Source organism: Meles meles, chromosome 18 (assembly GCF_922984935.1).
Source record: "Meles meles chromosome 18, mMelMel3.1 paternal haplotype, whole genome shotgun sequence".
In the NCBI taxonomy this organism is placed as follows: domain Eukaryota; kingdom Metazoa; phylum Chordata; class Mammalia; order Carnivora; family Mustelidae; genus Meles; species Meles meles.
Window position 1 is genome coordinate 30,843,261 of NC_060083.1, and position 23,108 is coordinate 30,866,368.

Consider the following 23,108-nt stretch of genomic DNA (forward strand, 5'->3'; position numbering starts at 1 on the left):
GCTGCCTCTTTGCCACCTCATTTTGTGGTTTTACAACTCTTATCTCTTCACTTAATGCAATCCAATTTCCCCCAAAGAAATTGGTATAAACAGAAAAGTTTGCAGAGTTTAAGAACATGGGGCTTAGTAGACAGAAATCCTAAAGGTCACTCAGGCATTTCTGATATCTGAAGATAAGAGAAGCATTTGCAGATAAGCAGGAGACCTGATTTTTATTCATTAATTGGCCAAATGTCCTTGCAGTCAACAGCCCCGCAGGGTCTGTCAGTCAGAGCTCTGTGAATGGGGTTAGACAAATGACCTACAGGCTTTTCAGTTACTTTCAATGTTAAAAGTCACAATAAAACATGCTGGGTCAATTACGACAGGAGAGCCCTCCAAAGAATATTTGAAAACTTTATTTTCTCAAATGAGCACCAACACAGATTGGAAATATGACAGAAACAATGCACTTTTCTCTAATACTGAATCACTATGTACAAATACAGGAAAAGGTGAAGACAAATTATTTGAAAATAATTATCTTTGTTATTGAAGCAAAGTGACCTGAAAAACGCCACCAAAAAAAAAAAAAAAAAAAGAAAAGAAAAGAAAAAAAGATAGGGAAAATAACAAAACCCAAACCCAACAAATACAGTTTGTAAACACAAGCATAAATAGACAGATTCCGTATTTAAAGATCGTCTCTGCAGGTTGAAAAGGGAACCGACTCTCACTTTCACCAAAATGTTATATAAAAACATACAGGCAGATTGAATTTGGTGATGGGAATAGTTTGTTTCTTCTTGGCTTTACCTTTCACTGCTGGCAGATTTCATGACTGTATTTTGCTTAGGAAAATGAAACATCTCTCTCCTTTACCTTGACCACCAGCATGTTTCCTCATGCAAGGCAGACTTTAAGTTGATTGTGTTCAAGATTTGATTTCCCAGCCTCTTCCTGAACCTGAGGCAGTATGGCCTTAAAATAAACTGTTTACTTACAAGGTATGTATATTATTTTACCGATGTTCTTTTTCAACCCAAACCAGACGTGGCTTCTACAACAACCGGAACCCTAGGGTATGTAAGGAACACACGCACATGTCAGTTAGAAACACACAGATGTGATTCCGTTTGACCTTCACAAACAACAAATTTCCTTTACCACCTGGGAAAGTTGAGCACACAAAGAAAAAGGAGCAAAGCGGCAATAGCTCCATGCTCAGAAAATCAAAATCCTCATGGTTTGTGCTGTTGGTCCACTCAGAAACAAAACAACCAGCAAGAAAGAGAAGAAAGCCTTATGTGCCCAAGGTGTAAACTGTAGGTATACTGTCCCCAATAAAAAAGAAAACAGGAGGCACAGTCCAAAGTGCTTTTTACACACACACACACACACACACACACACACACACACATACATTAAAAACAAGATTCCGATTTGTTGGAAATTCTTCCAAAAAGAGGAATCACTAAGCTGTATATCTGATTTTATTTTATTTTTTCTTAGCCAATATTGGTGCAAGAAACTATTTCAATTCTCAACCTGGTAATGAAACTGCAGAGTCTGCTCCATGGGTGGTTGGGGGGGGGTGGGGTAGAGCAGAGAGGCATTGCTTTATTGCCTCTGTCCAGACAAAAGTGATACAGATCTTTTTTTTAAAAAGAGTATATTGGTGATCACTTGTTTCCCTTAATACATACTTCAAGAAATGCAGAGGAAACCATAGAATTTAAAAACGAAAATAAAAAGTGCTCTCAGGGGATCTGAGAAAACAGCACCAAATATATTATTTAAAAAATTAAATATTATTTACAAAAGTATATTTCACAAGCAACTTTTTTTTCATATATATATCCACTTGAAAATCTTTTTCTAAAGGGGACACCTCTTTTTCACACACTGACCCACCTGCCAAGATTTATCCCATCTCCACGATCTTGCTGTCTCGGAGTTGGGGCAGCACTCAGTCAGGCCCAGCTGACAATCTGGGGCCATCAAGTCTGGCTGTATTTGATTCATGTCAAATCAATCCACCACAGCCTGAGACTAACATCCTGGGGTCTCGGTGTATCCAGGGCCACCGAGGCCACACGACCTAGGACAGCACAGGGGAGATGGACCTAGAGGGTTGGCCAGCTGGACTTCAGTTGCAAAGAAGGCAGCTGCTGGCTGAGGTATAGAACGTCATGCCTTTCCCTTTCACTTCGCCCTTTCCCCTGCCCTACTCCCTGCACCCTGCCGAGGCTTTACCGTCAAACTCCAATTCCCTGAACCTGCCAGGGGTGAATGGATGAGGTCTTTGGTTATGCTCTGAGTCAATAATTTGGTGAGGAAATTAAAGAACGAACTGACTGAGGCCATGAGTTGATGTGTCTCCCTCACTCAGCTGCAGTCTCTCCAATACTGCTTGACGTTAGGTAGACAAACCATGAATGGAGCTGAAGTTGTAAGAAGCACTTTTGGTTTCATTGACACAAAGGGAAAGCCTAATGAGTTGTTTTTTCCCCCTGTAGTTATGGAAAAACCAACATTCTACTCAGATCTTTTGCACCGAGAATGGTGCCACACACCCACTGGATGCTCAATGGGTAAGAACTGGAAAACCAAAAACAAAACCAAAAACAAAACCAGAACCTGGGTCTAACTGGAGCCTGCTCTGATCCATGCAACAGTCAGAGGCCTCATCCCCAAGGAAGAACAGTGGCACATCGGTCTCCTCTACCCCTTGAAAATTCTAGGGCACCCCGTGTCTGGTTTCTATGTCACCACATTCCATTTTCAGTATCAAAGACAAAACCCCTACCCATGCTTAACCCCCATTTTCTTTCTATGGAAAGGAGTATCAACAGCCAGGACATTCCCTGAGCAAAGGGGCTAATCAAAATCTCTAAGTGAAGGCCACGACCATCAGCACAGACAGAAAGGGGGATCTATGGTTTTTGTGCTGGCAAGCCAGCTTAGGAATGTGAAAGTTGAAAATTTTTTCATTGAGATCTTGGCCCTGGGAGCCAGAAGAACTCTTTCTTTGGGAGTGGAAATGAAATACTTCTTCTGAACCTCAGTCTGCTTTTTAGTAACGTGGGGAGCACTTAATCTCCCAGGGTTGCTGAAGTACCAAAAAATGTGGGTTAAAAGCCTCTGGAAACAAGATTCAATTTCTAAGAATCCTTTTGTGTCACAGAAGCCATCTACTGCTAAGTCTGGAGCCACCCAGCTTCCCCTCAATCCTGCGTCAGTCACCCTCCAGGGCAGGACCACGCCTAGCTCCCAGCTCTGGGGCCCCCCTTCTGCAATCAGACCACAGGGACATGAAAAGGCATTTCCACCATGGACTCACTCCCTACGGGAATTTGTCTGAATTCTGGAAATGTCCCTCGCTGGCTGTTTGAATCCTGATGAATCAATTTTACAGTTCTTGTCCCTACGAACTCACTCTTCTGTGACTTTTAAGGTGAATTTTCCTATAGGATGAGCCTACTTAGAGAATGAGATGCTGAGAATTACCTAACATAACCTGCACATATCTTAACATTAATTACATTTTCAGTCTAAGCAATAAAATTAACTCGGTTAAATGAGTTTCGGTCGTGCACAGTGTACTGGCTTAGCTGTTGGTAGAATACACTGCACAGTGTTGGTTAACTGTAACAAACTCCTTTCTCTCAGGAGACTTCGTAAGATTTGTTCTCCATTTCCTTAATATAAAGAACTTTGGTTTGGGCTGCGAGATGGGAGGCAGGGGCTAAAATTGGAATTTGTAACTCGATGTTGCCTATCACACCCAGGCCCTTCCCACTAATGGACCACTCAGACAATTTCTCTCCACACAAAGCAGTCAAGTCCGAGAACAGCTCCAGGGGCACCAGGAATCTCCTGGCCAGGTTATCACTCAGCTCAAAGCCTTGGGACTTTGTTTTCCACAAGTCTACAAGGATAGAACTGGAGAAAAACACCCAAAACCCTATGTACAAAGAATTGCTGATCTCACTGAAGCCACTGCATACCAAAGGGGAAAGATGCACTAACCTGTCATGGTTCAAATCTAAACTATTCCCAGCACTGCCCCACCCCACCCCCTTCCTTGCCACAAGGCTCTTCTCTTACTAAGGGTCAGGAAAAAAGGTTAGATAGTCAGAATTGCTAACTGGTTCTACTTTTTATTGTTTCTGACGCAGTATCTGAGCCATTTCTGTAGGAGCTCCCAAACTACCACCCCCTTTGTTCCCTGTCCTCCTCAGTTCCTGATTTTACTTGGTTGGTGGCCAAAGCCTTTGGGATGTGTGGATCTTGCACCCATTGAAAATGGCAGTCCCCCTCTTCTCACCAACGGTGACTGAAGAGGCAAAGATTACCCGAAGGGGCAGTGAGGCATCGGAGTTATCAAAACCACCTGGGCTTTTCACCCTCTGCTTCCACGACACCCCCAACTCAACCCAGGAGAGAACCAGGCCCCTGACCCCCTGGAATTAGGGCTAGTTTCTGGGCTCACACGCTAACCTGGCACTGTCGGTATCAGGAACAGAAGCTTCTGATCAGAGAGAATGCAGTCATGAGGTATTTTTTTTTCTCTTTGTCCTTTTAGACAAGTCGATTATTTCAAGCCTAAGTTACCAGGACTCCGGGAGCAGCACAATTTTGTTCCTACCTCCAGCGGCCCATCCCCTGCCCACCCCTGGGACCCTCAAGGCTCTCTCCTTCCCCTCTTCCTCACACCCCCGTGCTGTGCCACTGCTCTCCCGACAGGAGGCCATCAGGCAGCTCTTCTATGGGCCCTAGGGCCCTGATCAAGGTGGGCTGCCGCCATGCGGTCGGGTATCTGTTCCTTTTGTTGTTTTGTTTTCAGCCAACACTAGAACAGAGAGAGAAGCCAGGATCAACTCACAAACAGATACAAAGCAAAGAGACAGAGAGACAAAGATTTAGAGGCCGGTCACCAGAAAGACGGTGTCAGGGTGGGAGAATGCCCCAGATGGCAAGGCCCCTAAATGGATGGAACCAAGTGTTCAGTCACTCTCTCACGCTTGGGTAGAATGTTCGGTTGGATGGCGTTCACGTGGACACTGGGTTAGGTGGATACCCTCCGGTCAGTCCCAGCCATTGTCCTTGATCATGTGTGCTAGCTCAATGATGTATTTGCCTTCTTTATACTTCTGGCTGCTTTCAAAGGCATGTTCCTAGGAGACACAAAGGAAAAGATGCTGAATGACCAAAGACAAGTAGGTGACTTGTAGCACGGGAGCAATCAGGACCAGCCTCACCCAGAATGAGCGTATTCTTGCCACTCGAACATGCCACTGAGCTCCAGCTCTGAGGCAGCACTGGGACTCTCTCAATATTTACAACCAAGTTCAATATTTTGCAATTTAAGTATCTGAAACATTTTTCTCAATATTTACCATAGAATTTCTTCAGGATTTCTCATCATTTTAAGGCTTTGCCCAAATGTCACTACCTTAGCAAGGTCTTCCCCACCTATTCTACTTTTTTTTTTTTAAAGATTTTTTTATTTACTTATTTGACAGAGAGAGATCACAAGCAGGCAGAGAGGCAGGCAGAGAGAGAGTGAGAGGGAAGCAGGCTCCCCGCGGAGCGGAGAGCCCGATGCGGGACTCAATCCCAGGACCCTGAGATCATGACCTGAGCCGAAGGCAGCGGCCTAAACCACTGAGCCACCCAGGAGCCCCCCAACCTATTCTACTTTAAAAGCACAACTTCTACCCCCTGAATTCTCTCTCCCCCCTCCCTTTCCTGCTTCTTCCTTCTCCACGACACTTATCATTTTCAAACCCACAGTAAAACCTGCACATCTATTGTAGCTACCGTCTCTCACCACAGTGACACAAATTTCATGGCAGGCAGAGGTCTTCATTTACGTTGTTCGTTGCCGTATCCCTCATGCCTAGAAGACTGCTTGCCAGATAATAGGTCTTCAATAAGAAACTGCTGTGTGTGTGTGTGTGTGTGTGTGTAAAATCTGAGGGAACTTGGTTTGGGATGCTAACCAGGAATGTGCTCTATGGATATATCTATCAAGTTTCTATGGCAGAACCCTCAAATGTACATTGTTCCGCTTAGAGAAAAGACACTCAGGGAGAGTACTAAGTACTGGGGAGCCAAATAGGTGTCTCTCTTGTTTATCTTGCTGTTTCTGTGTCAAGTGTGTTAAGTCTGTTTTTCCTTCACTGCCTTTCTCCAGGGAGTAAGGAGCTCCACGGACTCCAGCCTGAAGAACCTGGCAGCCCTCAAGCCCCACCAGCTGCCAGGCCTCCCGAGAGAAAAATGCAACAGAAACCACCTGGCAGATAACCATCCTAAATTTACAACACTGTGGGTGGGCTTGCAGGCTAGTAAGCCACACAGGGGGTATTAAACAACAACAACAAATGCCCTGCACAGGTAGAGGCTCAAAGGGTATTTTATTCCCAGGCGTAGATGTATAAAAACACGTTGGTGTATCGAATGAAAAGCACTGGTCATCACGTCATTAGATGGTTGAGCTTGATGTGCAGAAGCAGTGGACAGCAGCTTTGTTTCCTGGCCTTCCAGCTCAGAAAGGGACCCAACGCTCCTGCCTCCTCTAAGTTCTGGGCAACGTTTGTATGAAATGCATCTTCACTTCTTAGAGCTCCGGGGATCTGGGACTCTGAACAAGGCTCACACTTGAGCCTCTCGCTGAGAGAGGAATCATTCCACAAAGTGGAGAGGGGAGGGGCGCTGAGGGAAAATGTGCAAACACATCTCACACACACACACAAGAGCTGTGGACTCAGCAGTCATTTCCCTGACACTTCATTATTCCTCAGTTCCGTGTGTGTGTGTGTGTGTGTGTGTGTCTGTGTGTGTATACACAACAAAGGAATGCGGTTCGAGAATAAGACCTATTGTTCCATGGTCGTGTGTTCAGGATAGGGGGGAGGTAAAAAGAAAACTAGGAAAGTGAGAATATATCCCTATTAAACAATGACAACAACAAAAAAGCCAAAAGGAAAAACATTCAACAGCCCCCAAGCCACAGGACACTTGCAAAATGTCCTACCTGGACAGAACTCCTACCTGGAGTCTGCAGAACATCCCAGACTGAACCCTGGCCCCAGAAGCATCACTTAACCACTTGCGTTTATAAATGCAAACTTTCTGTTCCCAAAACTTGGAGAATTATTAAAAGTACTTCACAGGATTTGTGAGGGTCGGAAGAAATAATGGAATGAAAGACTGGAGCATGGGCCTGGGACATGAGAGGTAATCAGTAAATATTTGGGGAGATGGAGGTTTTCCCACTGTCCTGTGTGTATCACTATGCTTGTCAGGCTGTTTTATCTGTTTACCTATAGTTTTCTTCCGTGATATCATGGCTATAAACAATTTCAAGGGCAGGTGTTAGATCGCATTTACGTTTGTATCCAACACGAAGTCTTTTTTTTTTTTTTTTAAAGATTTATTTATTTGACAGATAGAGATTACAAGTAGGCAAGTAGGCAGAGAGGCAGGCAGAGAGAGAGAGGAGGAAGCAGGCTCCCAGCCAAGCAGAGAGCCCGATGCGGGGCTCGATCCCAGAACCCTGGGATCATGACCTGAGCCGAAGGCAGAGGCTTTAACCCGCTGAGCCACCCAGGCGCCCCAACAACACGAAGTCTTTTAATAAACCTTTGTCAAAGGACTGAATCATTTTACCTGACGTAAGGAGCAAAACCGACCAACTCAGATTTATCTTGTCTGTAATCCTGCACATCCTCAATGGATTAAGATGACCAAGAGGTTGGAGAAACAGAAGGACAGAACCTCTCTGAATCATCACAACCAAAACCGTGGTCCCCAGATTACCCGGAGGGGGGCTGCCGGCCATCCAAGGGAGAAACCAGCCAAGGCCAGGTTTCCCATAAGAAGCAATCAGGGAAACCAGAGGGATCTGTGACCCTCTTGGCATCGTGAAACACGCCATCCAGGGTTTCTTTCTAATTCTGAACATTTCAAGGGAGATGTGGAAGACAAGATGTAAAGACAATGCTGCTCCGTGGCAGACTCTCCCTGTGGCAGTGAAGATTTGCACAAGTTTAAACTTTGGTTAAATGGAATCACGTTTTCGTTTTTGACAGAGATTGATAGGGAGAGAGAGAGCAGAAGCAGGGGGAATGTGACAGGGAGAAGCAGTTTTCCTGCTGAGCAAGGACTGGATCCCAGGACCCTGGGATCATGACCTGAGCCAAAGGCAGACGCTTAATGACCAAGCCACTCAGGCGCCCCTGGAGTCATACTCGTATGTCGGGCTTCTTTTGCTCAACATCTCTTTTTTTTTTTTTTTTTTTTTTTTTTTTTTAGATTTTTATTTATTTATTCATTTGACAGAGAGAGATCACAAGTAGACAGAGAGGCAGGCAGAGAGAGAAGCAGGCTCCCCGCCGAGCAGAGAGCCCGACGCGGGACTCGATCCCAGGACCCCGAGATCACGACCCGAGCCGAAGGCAGCGGCCCAACCCACTGAGCCACCCAGGCGCCCCAACATCTCTTTTATTTAAATAGACTTCTTCATATTTTTAGAGCAGTTATAGGTTCACAGCAAAAGGGAGCAGAAGGCAAGGAGGTTTCCCCTGCACTCCCTGCTCCCACATAACGGGCAGCCTCCCCCATTCCAGGAGTCCCGCAGAGTGGCGTCTTTGCATAATCAACAAACCTACACCGACACATTATCACTCTATGGGCAGTTCTGACAACTCCTCCAGGCTCTTCCCAAGCTAACTAAAAGCTACCTAACCACAGATCATCTGAGCCAGCCCCACACTGGCCCTGGGCAACTGATGGGACAGGGAATTTATGGCATTTACGTGGAATAAACTGTCCTCCCAGAGACGGGAAGACTCAATATCCCTACCATGACTGGACAGAAGAAAGCATGTCAAGATATCTGCCAGTAATTAATGTATCTACCAGCAGTAACAACAGAAGTTTATTTTCACCGATCACCCATACCTCCTCTCACTCTGACAAAGGACCACTCACTCTAGGTGTCATGAAGACATTAAAAATACCTGTTGAGTTAAACAATGAAGGAACCAATGTCCAGTAGGGAGATCCCAGCCATGACTATAGCTAAAGTGAACATTAATTAATATGTTTGATGATGCCAGCACAGGGCCTAGGACCTGAGCGATGTTTGGGGGACATTTACTGGATGGGCTCTGTAGTGAGACTCCCAGATGCCTACATCCCAGTATGGCCATGTAATGGCTAGAAAACATCGGATAGACTATTCACCTCCCTATGCCTTCGTTTCCTCATCCATAACATAGGGATTAAAATATGACCTACCTTCTAAGAATGCTGTGAAGAGTACATAAAATAATACAGGCGTGGAACACGGTAAGTTCCCACAGTAAAGGAAACGTTATGTGCTGTTTTTATTAATAATAATAATTTAAAAATTGTAAAGCAGATGTGTGTGTGTATCTGTCCGTCTCAGGGGCAGGTGCGAAGGAATGAGTAAGAGAACAGGACTGTCAGAGGAAAGGGAAGAATGCGTGTGGTAGACAGGAGTGTGCCAGGAGCTGCTCTTTGGGTTCAACTGCCTGTTCCTGGACTAAGATAACCCCACAAGGCCACAGGAAGCCAGGAGAAGAAAGCAATCTTCCAGCACGAGGCTCTCAGCTACTCCCTTCACAGCCCTCTAGCCACCCGAGCAGACTCCTCGGTACTCACATATTTCCAGCCCAGAGTGGTTTTGCAGTTTTCACAGTAAATGTCTGCGACTGCGTGGAGTCCTGTTAGCAACACTCGCTCTTCTGCGGGCCCGCAGCCCACATTAACTCTGTGCCAAGGGACGGAGAAAGAGAGAACGGGTAGTTAGTCACACACTAAGTCTCGGTCGTTCAAGCTGAGCTTGTGGCAAGAAAATAACTGAGCACAGATGCCTCAAGGGAAGCCAACGCTGAGAAGGGCGTTGTTTATGACCAAACGTGGTAACAGCCCCTAAAATGTAGCCACGTGGAAACCTCTCCATTGAAATGCATTTGGGATCTGCAAATTCTGATTCAGTGAGTCTACAAAAAAAAAAAAAAAAAAAAAGTCTTTATGGTTGAGACTTTGCTTGGAATGTTTCTAACTAATCCTTCTAACCTTGTGACCTAAGGGGACTAAGTGATGGCCACACTGTGAAGACCAAAGCCAGGAGCATGGGTCCTCAGCTCAGAGCTCACTGATGACCGAACACAGCTGAAGATGTCAAATGTGACGTCTGCACGGTCTTGTCCCTGATTGCAAGGACGAATGAGCCCCGTATTATCTCCAGCTGAACATGCGAGACTGCCATTCTCCCAGTTCACCACACCTGTGTGAGCTTCACCTTCCTTTTCCAGGTAAAAGGCTCTAAATGACATGCCCCGCAGTGACGGAGAGCCCTCTAGGCTGCCACTGCAGTGGGGAGGCTCTTCACTGCCCAGGCCTTTTCCTCCAGTCCAGCTCCGGCAGCGGATCTCTGTGTCTTCTGTTCGACCCCCTCTCTTCCCAGATGACTCATCTTAGACCTGGTTCTGAAGCCTCCATGATGAGGCTCTCGGAGGCACTTCAAATTCTTCCCTATGAGCCTACAGCCCTCTGATGTGCCTACCGTGGGTAGTAAGTGTGTTATTTTTAGTCAAAGATGCTGCCCACCCCCCCCCCCCCAAAATTCCCCAAAGATCACTGGCTACCTACTGTGGAGAGTAATGTTTTGTAGGGCTTTTATCATGGCGGGTGGGGGGGCAGGGACCATTGTTTAATTATCACTGAGCGCTCCTTCTCCCCCCACCCGACAAAATTTGCACCAAACCATGGATGTACCAGAGACACTCACACTGAGTTAAAGAGGTATGCTCGTCCTTGACTTCCTTGGAACGACTGAAATGGAAGAAAACAAATCGATAGTTAGAGATCCATTTCACCCACCCATTCGAGAAACCAGCCCCAAATCACAACAGTCATGACCTTCCAGGATTGACACAGCAAAAAAAAAAAAAAGGCTCTGAGCCATTTAATAGCGGAGCTGGCAGCTAGCATGGGGGAGGACAAGAGGAGACAATAAACTACAGAGCTACAGAGCTACAGAGCTTGGGCCAGCCCACACTCGGACTGTTTTCAAACATCAGCCCAGGTGAGAAGTTAGAAAAACCAAACTCCACAATTATCACAGTTTTATTAATCCACCCAGATAATCGACATTGGCCTTTGCTGGACCCACTTGATTCCAGGGATCTGTGCTGGCCACAGCTTTCCTCCCACTGGTTAGGGAAATCAGTGCAAGCACTTTTGCTTGTCCTCTTGGTCCACCCCTGAGAAGATGGCAAAGAATCCCCAAGGCAAGAAGGAATACACCACCAAACCTGTACTTCTCACCGGCTATAAATCCTAACTGCCCTAAAAGTAAAAATCCTCCCAACTGGGAGCATGGGAGCTCTCCTTTCGATGTGTAAGCAACTTGATCTCTAGATCACAGGAAAGCTCATTAAGCAGCAATCCCATTTTAAATTCTAACTTAAATATGAGCTGCTCTTTTCCGGCTGAAGGGTGGCAGGGAATAGGAGAAACGTGAGCCAGACCTTACCATGCAGTCTGGCATCTACTTCCATTAACACAGGCCCTCGCCGTGTTTCTCTCCTCTGGTTACACTGAAATGTCTGGCTGACATGAGCCATCCGTGTTCTGCACCACTGCCTGCATTTTTAATGTGGTCTGACAATCGTACTCTGAATCCAACCTCTTAGTCTTCTCAGAAAACCACTCTAAAAACAAACAAACAAATAAGGGACTCTCCCATGACCTCTATTACTCCGTGGCTGGAGAAATCCAGTGGTGACTGGTTAACAGAGCACCAGAGGGTAGGAGAGAACCAGACAGGACACAGATCATTGCACACCAGACAGCCACTGTCAGAAATACAGGACTTTAGGGATCAGTGCCACCCGCCAGAACCAAAGGCAACATTTCTGGCCTGTGGAAAACTGCTTTTGGGGCAGCTGAATTGTTGGTTGCCTCCGACATGCAAATGCACCAGAGGCCTGTGCTCCCAGGTGTAGCTCCAAGAAGCGAGCAGATGTTCCCCCAGCTGTCGCTCAGACCTAAACCAGCTCTTTCCTTTGGGTTTTGAAACATTCCTGGGGAACAGAAGAACTCCCAAGCTAGCATGAAGCAGGCATAAAAACCTGGAGGTCTATGCTAGGTGTTTGGAAGAGACAGTGTCCCTGTGACACAGACTAGGGATTAAGACCACCTGTTAGTTCAGCCCTGCAGAACAAGACACCCAAGCACTGGCAGGGAAGCAAAGTCTCACCGTCTGGCCCCACCAACCTCTAGAGTCTCTTCTTTCGCTAGAGTGTCCTTTGCTCTAGTCAGGCTGAACCACACACTGTTCCTGGAACTTGCATTTCACCCTTCTGGCCACAATGCTCCCTCAGAAGGGGGGGGGGCTCTTCCACCTGACCAATGCTACACCGGCTTTGGCTCAGCTTCCTCTCTTTCATAAGGCTTTCCCTGCCCTCCCCCGGAAGAGGCACCCATTGGCACCCATGTTCAGGACTCCTCTTGTTCCCCGTCTGTTCCTCTTTCATAGCACTTAACATACTGGATCTAATTTATATGTTTATTTTCTAACTTCCTCACTAGATGGTGAGCTTCCTGAAAGTATAGGCCAAGTCTTCACTCTCTCTGAACCCCTAGCACAGAGCACAGGAATCTGGCATACTGCAGGCATTTACTAAATATTTACTCCACAGGTGAATTGCCTCTGGTTTCCTTTATTTCTCTAAGTGGCTTTACTGATGTGTAAGTGACGTTGTAAACCGTATCTGTGTAAAGTGCACTATTTGTATCCACCTGTGAAAACATCACCAGGATCAAGACTGTCACACCTACAAGTTTCCTCTTGTCCTTCTTCGTATTGCCTTCCGTCCCCTCCTCACTCCTTTCCCACTCATCCACAGGCAGACCCTACCGTCACTGTCGCTTGCATTTTCCGCTTTTTTATAAACGAAATCATACAATATGCCGTGCTTTTTGTCTGGCTTCTGTCACACAGCATAATGATTCCAAGATTCATCCATGTTGTTGCGTTTTATCGAAAGCTCATTCCCTGGGGCACCTGGGTGGCGCCCTCACTTAAGCTTCTGACTCTTGGTTTCAACTCAGGTCATGATCTTGGGTCGTGAGATGGAGCCCTGCGTCGGGCTCCATGCTCAGCGTGGAGTCTGCTTATCCCTCTCTCCCCCTCATCTCTCTTGTTCAAATAAGTAAATACAATCTTAAAAAAAAATTCCCTTTTTATTGTTAAGAGTCATATTCCATTCTATGCATTTACCGTAGTTCCTTTTTATTTGGTTTGATTTTCATAAGTGATTTGGACTTGTCAACCTCCCAAGTCTCCTAACAGCTCCAAAATTATATTCTCTTATGATTCCTGGTTCTACATTATGGATAATCAGGAGCATCATCTTCTAAGAAATATTTGTTATAAACTTCAAGTTTGGAGTTTGGAAGCATGTGGTTATGGGAAAATAAATTCTAGAAGAAAGCAGACAGGAAGATGACAACACAAAGTAACACACCTCTATTATTTGTAACAGGACAAGGCATTTATTTCCACAATAAACGCAGATCACCTACTATACCTAGAGACCATCAGGAATGCAGGGAGAGAAGCAGCACTGTAAGACTTCCCAGGGTAGAGGTATCCCCAGAAGGTATGTAAGACAATCGGAGTGGGGGGGAACCCTAAAATTTTAATCTACTTTTATCTTTTTATATTTTTATCTCAAAAAAAAAAAAAAAGAAGTTGTTTCAGGGGCACCTGGATGGCTCAGCCCTTAAGTGTCTGCCTTTGGCTCAGGTCATGATCCTAGGGTCTTGGGATCAAGCCCCGCATCGGGCTCCCTGCTCAGTGGGAAAGCTGCTTCTCCCTCTCCCACTGCCCCTGCTTGTGTTCCTTCTCTAACGGTGCCTCTCCCTCTCTCTGTCAAATAAATAAATAAAATCTTTAAAAAATAAAAAAAAGCTTCACGGGACAGTCATAGAGTTTTGCCACTGGGCTCTTCCCTGGGTTACTGTCTTGTGTGCACAGGTATCTAGAAGGAAGTGTGGGGCTCTCACTGTATGTGCGTGTGGCGTGACAGTGGTACCCTTCAGTCTTTGCTTTCAGCATATTGTGAATGCCGCTGTTTTTTGTGCAAAACGATGTCAGTAATGAGACTAATCTTAAAAAAAAAAAAAAAAAAAGACAAAAACGGGATACTTGGGGCTCCTGGGTGGCTCAGTCAGCTGTGCATTTCGGCTCCAGTCCTGAGCCCCCTAGTAACCCCTGTGCTCAGCAGGGAATCTGTCTGAAGATTCTCCCTCTCCCTCTCCCTCTTCCTTTTCCCCCTGCTCATTATTTCTCTCTCTCTAAAATAAGTAAATACAATCTTAAAAAACAGGATATTTAAACAGTAGGATCCCTGCAATTTTTGTATAGAACAGCACACCACAAGAGGTTCACTTACATCGAAGTACTTAAAAAATGTAAAAAACTCATACATTTTTCTTCTGTAAAAAGTTGAACATTCCAAACTCCCTGGCCTTTGCTGTAAAAAGTAGCTGACAATACTATGGCACTCTTATTCTGCAATACTTTCCAAAGAAAATATTTTTCTTTGAAAATACCCACAAAAATCTGTCCCTTCAAAATATAGGTGATATTTTAACAGGAAATGGGAATATAATTTCTTTTCAAAAGGTACTTATGCTATGGAGAAAACTAGTATCTGGCAATGTATCCATTTTATATGATCTTTGTACTTTAGAACTGATACGACTGTACAAATTGATCAAAACGAATGATGTTTAAAGATAACGCAGGTGGAAATCTTTGTGTTTGAAAAGATTTCTGAGATCCTGCCCCATAAACATTTTATAACAAAGACTGTTAAATTCAATGTCATCAAAATTTCAAACCTGAGAAAAGTTAAGCCACAGACTGGGAAAAAATACCCAGAAATCACATCTAAGACAAAGCACTTGTACCTAAAACATACAAAGAACTCTCAAAATTCGACAATAAGAAACAAAAACCCCAATTTTAAAATAAGCAAAAGTAGCTCTCTGCTCCTAACCCATTCAACAGATATCAGAATCGTCTGGTGCAGTGCCAGCCACATCCCCAAGACACAATGGTGAAGGTCAGAGTAAACAGAATTGGTCATACTGGGCACCCGGTCACCAGGGCTGCTTTCAACGCTGGCAAAGTGGATATCCTGTTGCCATCAGTGACACTTTCATAGGTCTCAACTACGTGGTCTCCATGCTCCAGTGGGATTCCACCCATGGCAAATTCAACAGCACACTCAAGGCTCAGAATAAGAAACTTGTCGTGAATGGAAAGTTCATCTCTAGCTTCCAAGAACAAGATCCCTCCAACATCAAATGGGGTGATGTTGGTGTTGAGTATGTTGTAGAGAGTCCAGTCCACTGGGCTCTTTGCTACCACTGAGAAGGCCAGAGCTCACTTGAAGGGTGGGGCCAAAAGAGTCATCATCTCTGCCCCTTTCTGCTGATGCCTCATGTTTCTGACGGGCATGAACCATGAGAAGTATGACAACATCCTCAAGATGGTCAGCAATGCCTCCTGCACCACCAACTGCTTGGCCCCTCTGGCTAAGGTCACCCATGACAACTCTGGCATCATGGAGGGACTCATGACCGCAGTCCATGCCATCACTGCCAACCGAAGACTGTGGACAGCCCTTCTGGGAAGCTGTGCTGTGATGGCTGAGGGGAAGCCCAGAATTTCATCACTGCTTCTACTGGCACCATCAAGGTAGGCAAGGTCATTTCTGTGCTGAATGGGAAGCTCAATGGCAGGGACTTCCTGTCCCCATCTGCAATATGTCAGTCATGGAACTGACCTGCGCTTCCTGGAGAAAGCTGCCGAATATGATGACATCAAGAAGATGGTGAAACAGGCATCAGAGGCCCCCCATCAAGGGCATTCCATGCTACAGTCGAGAACCAGATTGCCACCTGAGACCTTAACAGTGATACCCACTCTTACACCTTTGATGATGGGGCTGGCATTCTCCATAATGACCACAGTGTCAAGCTCATTTCCTGGTATGACAGTGAATTTGGCAACAGAAACCAGGTGGTGGATGTTATGGTCCATATGGCCTCCAAGGAGTAAAAGCTCCCTGGATCACCAGCACCAGGGAGAGCAAGAGAAGAGACAGAAAGGCCCTCAGCTGCTGGGGAGTCCTTGCCCCAACTCACCACTGGCATAATGAGAATCTCATGACCTCTAGGCAGTTTCCACCCCAGAACCCCAAAGAAAGAGAGGGACTCAGGGAGCCCCTCAATCATCAATAAAGTGTATCACCAATAAAGTGTATCATACCCAGCAAAAAAAAAAAAAAACACACACACACACACAAAAAACCTTGAAAAATTTTTAAATAAAGAATAAAGTGAGCCAAAGATTTGAACAGACTTCACCAAAGATAAACAGATGGTAAACAGTCACATGAAAAGATGTTCAGCATCACTAGTCACTGGGGTAAGTGCAAATTAAAATCACAATGAGATACCACCCCTCATACCGGTCAGAATGGTTAAAATGAACAAGTCAAGAAACAACAGATGTTGGCGAGGATGCGGAGAAAGGAGAACCCTCCTACACTGTTGGTGGGAATACAAGCTGGTGTAGCCTCTCTGGAACACAGCATAGAGGTTCCTCGAAAAGTTGAAAATAGAGCTGCCCTATGACCCAGCAATTGCATTATTAGGGATTTACCCCACAGATACAAATGTAGTGATCTAAAGGGGCACCAGCATCCCAAAGTTTATAGCAACAATGTCCACAATAGCCCAACAATGTCCACAATAGCCCAACTATGGAAAGAGCCCAGATGTCCATCGACAGATGAATGGATAAAGAAGATGTGGTATATATATATATATATACATACATACCATGGAATACTATGCAGCCACCAAAAGAATGAAATTTTGCCACTTGCAACGATGCAGATGGAACTACAGATGGTATTATGCTAAGCGAAATGTCAGTCAGAGAAAGACAATTATCATAGGATCTCACTCATATATGGAATTTAAGAAACAAAACAGAGGATCACAGGGGAAGAGAGAGAAAAATAAAACAAGACGAATTCAGAGAGGGAGACAAATCACAAGAGACTCTTAATCATAGCAAACAGACTGAGGGTTGCTGGAGGGGAGGGAATGGGGTAACTGGGTGATGGACATTAAGGAGGGCACATGAGGTAAAGAGCACTGGGTGTTATAGAAGACTGATGAATCCCAGACCTGTACCTCTGGAACTAATGATATACCAAATGCTAATTAATTGAATTTATTAAAAAATTTTAAAAAACAAACCCAAAAAACTCTGGAATAATGAGATTCTGAGAACTTCCAGGTTAGTGAACACATTGTAGCGCTCAGTGAGTGACATGCTCCGAAAGGGCATGAAAGTTCTACTCTCAACCTTTGCTCTGTTTCACCACCATTTGGTTGTTCCTGAGTTGTATCCTTTATAACAAAATGGTAGTCATAAGTTGAAAACACACACACATACACACAGTGAGGTATCACCACACACCTATTAAAATGGTTCAATTTTTTAAGTTGACAAAACCAAGTCAAGAATGTGTAGCAACTGGAACTCTCTCATACACTGCAAACTGCAAAACAGTACAGCCACTTTGGACAAGAGTTTGGTGTTTTCATTTAACCAAGTTAAATGAAAACCTATGTTCAAGCAAAGACCTGCAGGAGAATGTTTTTGGAGCAGCTTTATTCTTAATTGTCCCAAACTGCCAACAACCTAAATGTCTCTCGGTTGGTGAATGGATAAAATGGTGCCACCCATGTAACCGCAGTCTGCAATACAAGGAACCAACTGCTGATACACATACCAACATGAATGAATCTGAAATGCATCAGGCCATGGTAACTGGTTGCCAAAGGTTACAGGTGGGGGGAGAGTTTGACTACAAGGAGTAATGGGGGAGAAAGAATCATTATCTTCATTACGGGGGTGGTTATAAGACCAAGTGTTTATCACCTATGAGGACTGTATACCAAAGAGTGAATTTTACTTTGTAAAACTAAAAAAAATTTTTAAATCCAATAAAAATTAAAAAAATAAGCCATCTCTACAATCTCCCATCCATACACTGTATTTCTGTATTTAGACAATTAGGAAGACACAATTTCCTAATCTATTCAAAAGTATCCCAAAGAGCCAACTGCAAAGTTCTGCAAAAACCTTTGTGTAATCGGGTAAATGGGTTGGAACGTGGGGATCATGATTTTCATAAGCACAAACATGCTAATGTTGCATCTGAATCTGCCTTTCTTATAAGAACTTTTCGGCAAGGGAAACTTTTAAAGTATGAAAAATACTCTCATTAGGACATACTTTAGGATTACTATATCAGAAAGTGATAAACCAGTAATCTTTTTTTTTTTTTTAAAAAGATTTTATTTATTTGACAGACAGAGATCACAAGTAGGCAGAGAGGCAGGCAGAGAGAGAGAAGGAAGCAGGCTCCCCACCGAGAGTCCGATGCAGGGCTCGATCCCAGAACCCTGGGATCATGACCTGAGCCGAAGGCAGAGGCTTTAACCCACTGAGCCACCCAGGCGCCCCACCAGTAATCTTTTTAAAAGAGCGTATTAAATCACACAGCTTCAGTAAGATTTGAAAACCAATTTCTAATAGTGTTTTCTTCCTTTCTAAATTTTAATTATTAATCATTTCTTTGAATATAGGGTTTATTATGTATATATTTCATAACAGTATGTGTATACCTCTCTTAAGTATCCACAGACTAGGAGTATATACTCAAAACATTTTACTAGTACGGATGTGTGATTTTAAAAGTCTGGGGACCATTCTGGGGGTTTCTGCCTGCTTCAGGGCAAGGCCTACGAGTAATTTCCCCTAGCCTGGCATAGCCCAGAATTCCTAGAGAGTAGAGGATGGGGAGGACACATGGCAGAGAAGAGAAATGCCAGCCAGACCCAGAGGTGCAGCCCAGGGACACTATGGTTCCCCCAGGCCGCTTCACGAAGTGTGCTGGCTGAGGCCCACACTATGCAAAGGGCTATCTTGGAGGCACCACCCCCTCAGGTACCCTCCTGGATAATGGTGAACCTGCTGGCTCAGCTGGCACCCAGGACCAGCTGAATTTCCTGGGATAGAACTCTGGAAGCTCTTCCACCATGGCTTCCACCCTGGGCTTCTGCCAAGGCAGCATTTATGATGGGAAAAACAGCCACTGAGAACAACAGGCATCTTGCAAACAGACGAGAATAGCGCCGGCTGGGTTACTGTATCCTGTGGGGCCCGGTCCAGCCTGGCACACCCAGGCACGGCCTGGCACTCCCTCGAGTGAGGGTGGTACCCAAGGTGGGGAGACTGAAAGGAAGTTAAGGAAGCAATCAGAATGAAGCAAACAGAATTTCAGACCAGGAGATCCCAAACAGACTGTCAGACACATTTGTTTGCTGTCATTACCACCAGGCAACAAGGCAGTTCTTTTCCATGTTGTGTATCAACGGAGGCTGGTGTTCAGGACTCCAGGAAAGGTTTTTTGTTTTTTCAAAAAATTACACAACACTTTTCTTCTGTCCTTTAAAGGAAAGTAATAGTTCCAGGCCCAGCCCTTCCAGCCAGCTCAAAGGAACGGAAAGGGCTTTGAGTTTCCTGTTTGGTATCCAAAACCACTGATTTCTGGCCCCTTTGAAAGTCTGAAGGCAGTAATTCCGTTTAAAAGCAAGGGGACCATTGAAAATGAATACTTTTCGGGGGGAGGTGGCAAAAGAGCAAACATATGGGTTCCTTCCATTGGTACCAGGCACAGGTCCTCACCCTGGAGCAGACCCAGGCATGAAATCGTCCTAGCATGAAACACAGCCTCTCCAACTTAGGCCCTCTCCTCTCACTGGGAAGGTCAACCGTTTTTCTTTTTCTCTTTTTTTGGGGGGAGGGGAGGTTGGGGGTAGGAGAGATTGAAGGGTGGGGGGGCAGAGTCAAAGAGGCTCCACACCCAGCCTAGAACCCAAAGTGGGGTTCCATCTCATGACCCTGAGGTCATGACCTGAGCCAAAACTGAGAGTTCGATGCTTTACTGACTGGGCTGCCCAGGCGCCCTAGAGGTCAACCATTTTTAATGGAGCATGTGCCTCAGGAGGGGCAGAGATATGAGGGAAGCAGATGTCTACCTGTCCACCCAGCTGTACCACCTGGGAGCTAGGTGCCTATCTGCGTATGAGAAGAGGATCTAGCCTTGGAATCAGAAGATAAGGATCAAATCCTGTTTTTACCACAACTTATTACCTACTTGACAAGGGGAGAAATATTCAGTCTCTCCACCTTTGACATCTTTTACATCTGCAGATGGAAACCATGCCTATTTTACAGGATTTTTGAGGATAATAAGTAAAACAAGGTATATGAAGTCCAGAGTAAAAGGAAGGTTAGTTCCCTCTCTTTCCTCTTTGGCCTTTTCAGGAGGCTGGACAAGTGAGATGAAAAGGCTGATCCTAATCTACTTGGGTTTTCAAATCCTTTTCTTTGGTGACTTTGATCTCCCTATTTCTCTACTATTATGACAAAGGGCAAGGGTTCTACTCTTTGCAACTCAACATCTCCATAAAAATGAAGGGATGAGAATGAAGCTCCCCATGATCCTTTCCAGTCATATTTTGTGAATCCTTTAAAGCACTTAGTACTTGCTTCTCCGACCTCCCATCCACAGGCAGTGTGAATTACATGGGCTTCAAATAGGCAGACTACCAGAGCTTAAGTCCTGGCTTTGCCATGTACCACCCATGCTACTAACTTGAGCAAGCCAATTAACTGCTGAGACTTAACTTCCTAATCTGTAAAATGGGCACAATAAAACAGTACTCACACCAGCTTTCTATGAGAAATAAAGGAGATGCTGTGATGAAAGAAAGTGCTTCATAGGCACGCCAGGGTGACTCACTTGTTAGGCATCTGCCTTTGGCTTGGGTCATGATCCCAGCATCCTGGGATCGAGTCCCACATTGGGCTCCTTGCTTAGTAGGGAGCCTGCTTCTCCCTCTCCCACTCCCCTTGCTTGTGATCCCTCTCTGGCTGTGTCTCCTCTCTCTGTCAAATAAATAAATAAAATCTTTAAAAAATAATAATAAAAAAAGAAAGTGCTTCATAAACTTCAAGGCTTTACGTATATTTTGTTCTTGTTACAATTTTCTTTGACTATACAGTTATAAAAGAACTTATTAGTACACAAAGTTGAGTTCTTTTTAACTGAAATGTAATTCCCATTATCATAAAAGTCATCCTCTTAAAGTATACAATTCAGTGGTTCTTGATATATTTGTAAGGTTGTGCAATCATCACTACTAAAATTCCAGAACATTTCCACTCTCCAAAAGAAATCTCATGTCATTACCAGTCACCTTTCACTCCCCCAGTCCCAAGCCCTGGCACCCACAAATCTATTCTCTGTCTTCCTATATTTGCAAAGGGCACTACACACTATACTATCAACCATCTGCGCAAGAAGACAGCAGAAGTATTGGACAGAGATACAAAGGAGGGTTAGCAAAACCCCCTGCCCTTGGGATGCTGGCTAAACATCCCGCCTCAGCAGATCTGACAGTCTGCCTGGGAGGGCCCAGTCAGTCCTTTTTCCTTTCTCATTCTTTTCTCCATCCATGGTCAGGCCCAGTGGAGTTTCCCATTTAGGGTCAGGGTAAGCCACAGGCTCCATTCCAAAGAACTGAAACCCATGCAAAATAATACTGGATCCTGTCTGGACTTCACCCTTGAGGAAGCATATGGAGAAAGTGGGAAGGGTGATAATAAGGAACAATAAAAATGATGCAAACTTCCAGAATTAGAACCCAAGTGCAACTTAGAGCCAGTAAGCCTTTAGCTAAGAGGGATAGAAGACTCAAGGGGATTTCTTCCATTTTCTCTGCCATAAGAGGAGGAGGAGGAAATGGACATAAATGGAAATAAGAGAGACTTGGGTTAATTATAAGGGAAGAATTTCTCCTGACTCTGTAGGACTTCCACACGAGTCACTAGGAAAGATCAAAGCCATTTATTTATATGTGTTTGTGGATTACAAAAAGCTTTCACGTATCTGTCTAGAAACCTTGAGATGAGCTAGGAAGCAAGGTGGGCTGCCTAGGGGCAGAAGTATGGCCTCCTACACCCCTCGTCCCCTGCCTTTGAGCTCTGGTAGGTCTCAGTTCACCCTCACATTCCCTCAACAGATGGAGGGAGGGGCTGAGAAGGCACTGGCTCTCAAGGAGGAAATATCTGCTGTGTGGAGTCATAAAATTCCAAGGGCATGGGAGCATACATGATGCAAATGATGCAAGGACTGAACGGCAAAAACAAAAGGTGCTGAAGTCTGGGCGCCACAATTTATTGCTTAAAGGGGGATATTCTGGGATCTAAGTAACTTAACGGTCAGACCATTCAAATTCACCTTCCTGTTGACTTGCCCGAAACAGGCTGCTTTTAGGGATGGACACAGACTACAGAGAAATGGAAGGGAAACTGAGAACGGACTAGAGAAAGAGCCTGCAAAGTCTGCTCCCTCTTGATGTTTGCCGATGTTCACTGGAAAGGATGCAGGCTTTGGAGCAAGCTGTGTAGCCTTGAGCAAGTCACTGCATCTTTCTGAGCCTCAGGGCCCCATCTACAAAAGGGAGAAAGCTAATGCCTAGTCCATAACGCCCTGTTCTAAAGGGATGTTGTGTTCAATGAATGCCTGTACATAAAGCACAGTGCGTGGCTCATGAAACAGCAGTTAATAAACGTCTGTTTCCTTTCACCACCACTGGCCATCCGGATTTAAAATGAGAGATGCATGACTACTCTGGAAGGGGTGGGCTGTCTTGCCAGAGCCTCCCCAGACTCTCTTCCAAACCCCCAACAGCCACAGAGCCCCACAGCTCCTCTCCCACACCTCTCCCAGCTGTTCTAAGAGCTTCAGATGTGGTTTGGGGCCGTGGGGTTGTTCTCTGTTGAACCAAGAGCAGATAAGACTCCCTAGTTTGTGGCAAAGGGTTAGGACAGCAGATGCCAACATAAACATGCAGCCAGT

General features: G+C 45.0%; 1 protein-coding gene across 2 annotated transcripts in view; it reads right to left on the minus strand.

The window, feature by feature from the left end:
• Positions 1-382: 382 nt before the first annotated feature.
• YPEL2 (yippee like 2) overlaps positions 383-23,108 on the minus strand; it is a 64,622-nt gene continuing 41,896 nt past the window's right edge. For both annotated transcript variants that reach the window (XM_045986105.1, XM_045986106.1), the window contains exons 3-5: positions 10,808-10,851; positions 9,676-9,784; positions 383-5,159 (exon numbers count right to left, since the gene is read on the minus strand). In XM_045986105.1, coding sequence (XP_045842061.1) covers positions 5,070-5,159; positions 9,676-9,784; positions 10,808-10,851 — 243 coding nt within the window. In that variant the 3' untranslated portion in view covers positions 383-5,069. The remainder of the gene's footprint in view (positions 5,160-9,675; positions 9,785-10,807; positions 10,852-23,108) is intronic.